Source organism: Pinus tabuliformis, chromosome 5_2 (assembly GCF_031772625.1).
Source record: "Pinus tabuliformis cultivar Carrire ecotype Pingquan chromosome 5_2, CPIR1, whole genome shotgun sequence".
Taxonomy (NCBI): domain Eukaryota; kingdom Viridiplantae; phylum Streptophyta; class Pinopsida; order Pinales; family Pinaceae; genus Pinus; species Pinus tabuliformis.
This window is the reverse complement of record NC_142306.1, coordinates 222,588,176-222,591,480: the sequence shown is the minus strand read 5'-3', so window position 1 is coordinate 222,591,480 and position 3,305 is coordinate 222,588,176. Positions and strand designations below refer to the sequence as shown.

Genomic DNA, 3,305 nt, shown 5'->3' with positions numbered 1-3,305 from the left:
TTTATCATTATTACTTTTCTTTTTCTTTATCATTTAGATATACTTTATCATTTAGATATAGACCGATAATAATAAAAATAAAGTGTTGGTAACTTTTCTTCGTCATTGAATATCCATACAAAAAGCAATGGTCAGTTTTCTTCATCATTCAATATCCATATGGATATAAACAGATGAAAATATCGAAGTCGTTATGATATATATGCTGTGGTGGATTTTATAAACTGATAACAATTTCCAATTAGTTATGTCATATATGTCGTGGATTTTATATAGACCACCAGATTCTAAAGCAATTAGAATCGCCCATATGGATATCTCCCTCACGATGCCAATGCTTGAATATTTATCGCCCATATGATGCCAATTGGAATTGGTTTACAGTTCATTTTCTTAAACAAATCGGTTATACGTAGGCATGGGGGGGTTCCTCGACATGGTAAGGCCAATCAAAACAGTAAAAGGATTATAAATGTATTATGAGTTGTTCAAAAATAAATTCTCGTGACAAACAAGGCAATGGCCCCGAAACAAAACCTTAAAAAGTTGCATGCAGTAGGTCCCAGAGGATGCACACTGCCACAAATTATTTTCACACTCCTCAACATTTTGACTTGTGGCTGATCGACTGCACGTCTCAGCCACTTGTGGATTTATCTTCACGCATTTTGGTCTCCCACTTCCACGCTCTGTTGGCTGTTAGAATTTGTTTCGTCAGCGCTGGCGATCTCTTTCAATCCAATCTCTGGGTCTAGTCGGTCCAGTACTTTCTGTTCTTCATGAATTTGTTGCTTCCGGTACATACAATACAGAACTATCTGACTTATTCCCAATGGTAGACCAACTATATTTGGACACTGCATTGACCGCAACACAGTATGAAACTCAGTTTTTATAGCTATTAGAGGTTATGATTCCTTGAAAAATATAAGAAAATTTGTAGAAAAGGCTGCATTATATTGATGTTACCGCCAAGATGAGGTCTTTGTCCAAAAGGAAGTAAGTCATCCATAAACAACTGTTAATAAATGCGAACAGGGAGAAATGGATGGGCATAAACTCCACACTCTTAGTCCGTATCACCAATTTCTACCCACGTAGAAGAATGGGAGGAAGTCGTCAAGACTTATTTGATTCAAATATTATAATAAAACCTTATAAATTACATTGCTGAATGTAAAAACGCCGTGAAATATACTTACAATGATGGAAAGTGGAGAAGCATACATAACAACGGTGACAATCATTCCCGAAGTCCCTACCATCGTTTTTCTACTCTTGTGATCATGAAGAGCAAGCTGAGAAACTGTTGCGATAGAGGCAAACAACATGATTACACCCACGAGTATTGTCACCATTGCTAACTGAGTAACAAACAATCAATTCAGTATATCCAAGTCAGTCTTCGCTTCAGCTCTTTGCTCGACATTTAGCAGTCCTCTTATATATAGAGATGAGTTTTTATAGTAGCTGTGAGATCGTTAGTTCAACTTATGCAGTAAAGCTGATAGAGAAACTGATGAATATTACTAATTAACTGATAAAAGAATATGAGACTTGAAAACTACCTTGGATTTGCGTGGAGCGAATTTCAGATATATACAAACGAACAGAAGCTCGAAAATGATTCCAATGCCATTGACAGACAACACCAAGACGTTTTCGAAACCATTACTGATGAGAGGTGAGCCATACCATGTGTAAAGGAGACAATTTAGCAGAGCTATTGCATAGGGGAAGCCTGAGAAATCCTCTGTCGATCCTTTCTTAATCACTCTCCTAAAAGTAATGCTGCATATAAATATTTAGTTAGAATTATAGTTCAATTTATACAACCGAAATAGTTGATCTCAGCTGAATTTTTTCTTAAAAGGATACTTCAAAAAAATGAATCGCCTTACATTGGGGCTCCGTACAGCAGTAAGGAAGCTGCGTTTCCTGATACATTAAACAATACAAAGCGCTCGTGTTTTGAGACATTGTTCAATGCTTTAAAGAACTATGCAAGTGAAGAGCACAATAAACGAATGAAACTAAAATGCAGGGAATGAAAGCATTTTGAATGGTAAAACTTAAAAAGAATGAAAGAGAATAGCAAGCACCTAGAATGCCGACCGAAAACTGTACGTAGTTAGCCATGTTTCCTATATAAAAAATCTAAGAAAATCAAAAGCTCAAGCACCAAGATGGTGGAATGGAGGAAGCAGCTAAGAGAGCGGAGAAGAGAATGATGGCATTTGTTTCCACCATGGTGTAATTCTTGAAAGTCTTAAGGGCAATTTATAGTCAGGAGACAAACATCCTCTCAGATGCTTGTCCGTCGTGTAAAGCAAGATAACTTGCCTTAGCCTGTTCTGTCGTATATAAGATAGGCTCAGATCTGTGTTATCTCTTCTTATATCGCGTGGAGTAATTAAGGTGTGACTCGTGTCATATCTATTCCAAACAAATGGAAAGAAACATGACGACAAGACCCGAACCTAAAATCATAGTTTTTCATATTCTACTCTCCACTAAGATGCATGCCGAATCGAAGAATCTCCAAATCTGATTCTTTGGCAACAGGGTGGAATAATTTTCTGGCTGGAAATGATGAACGCTGGATGTGAACATTTGAATAATATAAAGGCATTATATGGGTTGGTTGACACATTTTACTTACCAACAAAGGAAGGGTCCTGGAAGGTTTGAAAGGCTCCTGCGTGGTGCGCAGCTGTAAGTGAAGTAAAAAAGCTGAGTGGAGTAGGGTCTGTGCATCATAGAAAATGACAGACATACAGTGGGCCTGCTCACATTCATAAAACCTACGCAGCATGAAAAGACTGTGTACGGCCGACATTGCAACGGCGTTCACGACGCAGAGAATATCTTTTGCAAATTCCAAAGAATTGTTGCAACTGAGTTTATGACGTGGACAATGTCTTTTACGAATGCCAGTATATTTGAATAACAGTCACTAGTCCTTTTTCATAGTCATCTCACTTGCTCTGTACTTGTAAGTTCGATCGTTAACCTAATATTTGACAGTAGGGCCACTGATGTGGGGTAGTATATTATATTTGCTTAAATATAATGGAGGTCATGTACTATGCCACGCCTTAATGTCCTTATAGCATTGTATATATATTAGTTGCTATATTTGACTACCACAGGCAAGGTGCAACATGCCGCTGCGTTTTACTGTCAAGATTTTCGGGTTGGAATTTTTAAACAGACTCAAAGGTTAAATTGGATAGTTTCCATATTTTTCGATTTTTAATTTTTAATATTAAATAAAAATTTTAAAAATTTTGCAAAATTTTAAA

At 36.9% G+C, this 3,305-nt stretch overlaps 1 protein-coding gene across 1 annotated transcript; it reads right to left on the bottom strand.

Moving 5' to 3' along the window:
* Nucleotides 1-659: 659 nt before the first annotated feature.
* On the bottom strand, nt 660-2,139 carry LOC149158349 (bidirectional sugar transporter SWEET3b-like). Its single transcript, XM_089433956.1, has 5 exons — nt 2,116-2,139; nt 1,902-1,999; nt 1,569-1,791; nt 1,203-1,364; nt 660-857 (listed from the first exon to the last, which is right to left on the bottom strand). Exons 1-5 carry the CDS (start codon nt 2,137-2,139, stop codon nt 660-662), a joined length of 705 nt encoding a protein of 234 aa, XP_089290082.1.
* Between the last annotated feature and the right edge of the window lie 1,166 nt (nt 2,140-3,305).

Coding starts and splice junctions, on each gene's coding strand:
- LOC149158349 (XM_089433956.1), bottom strand. CDS start 2,139: ATGGCTAACTACGTACAGTTTTCG. Junction 2,000..2,115: donor CTAACTACGTACAGTTTTCG/GTCGGCATTCTA, acceptor TCACTTGCATAG/TTCTTTAAAGCATTGAACAA. Junction 1,792..1,901: donor CTGCTGTACGGAGCCCCAAT/GTAAGGCGATTC, acceptor ATTTATATGCAG/CATTACTTTTAGGAGAGTGA.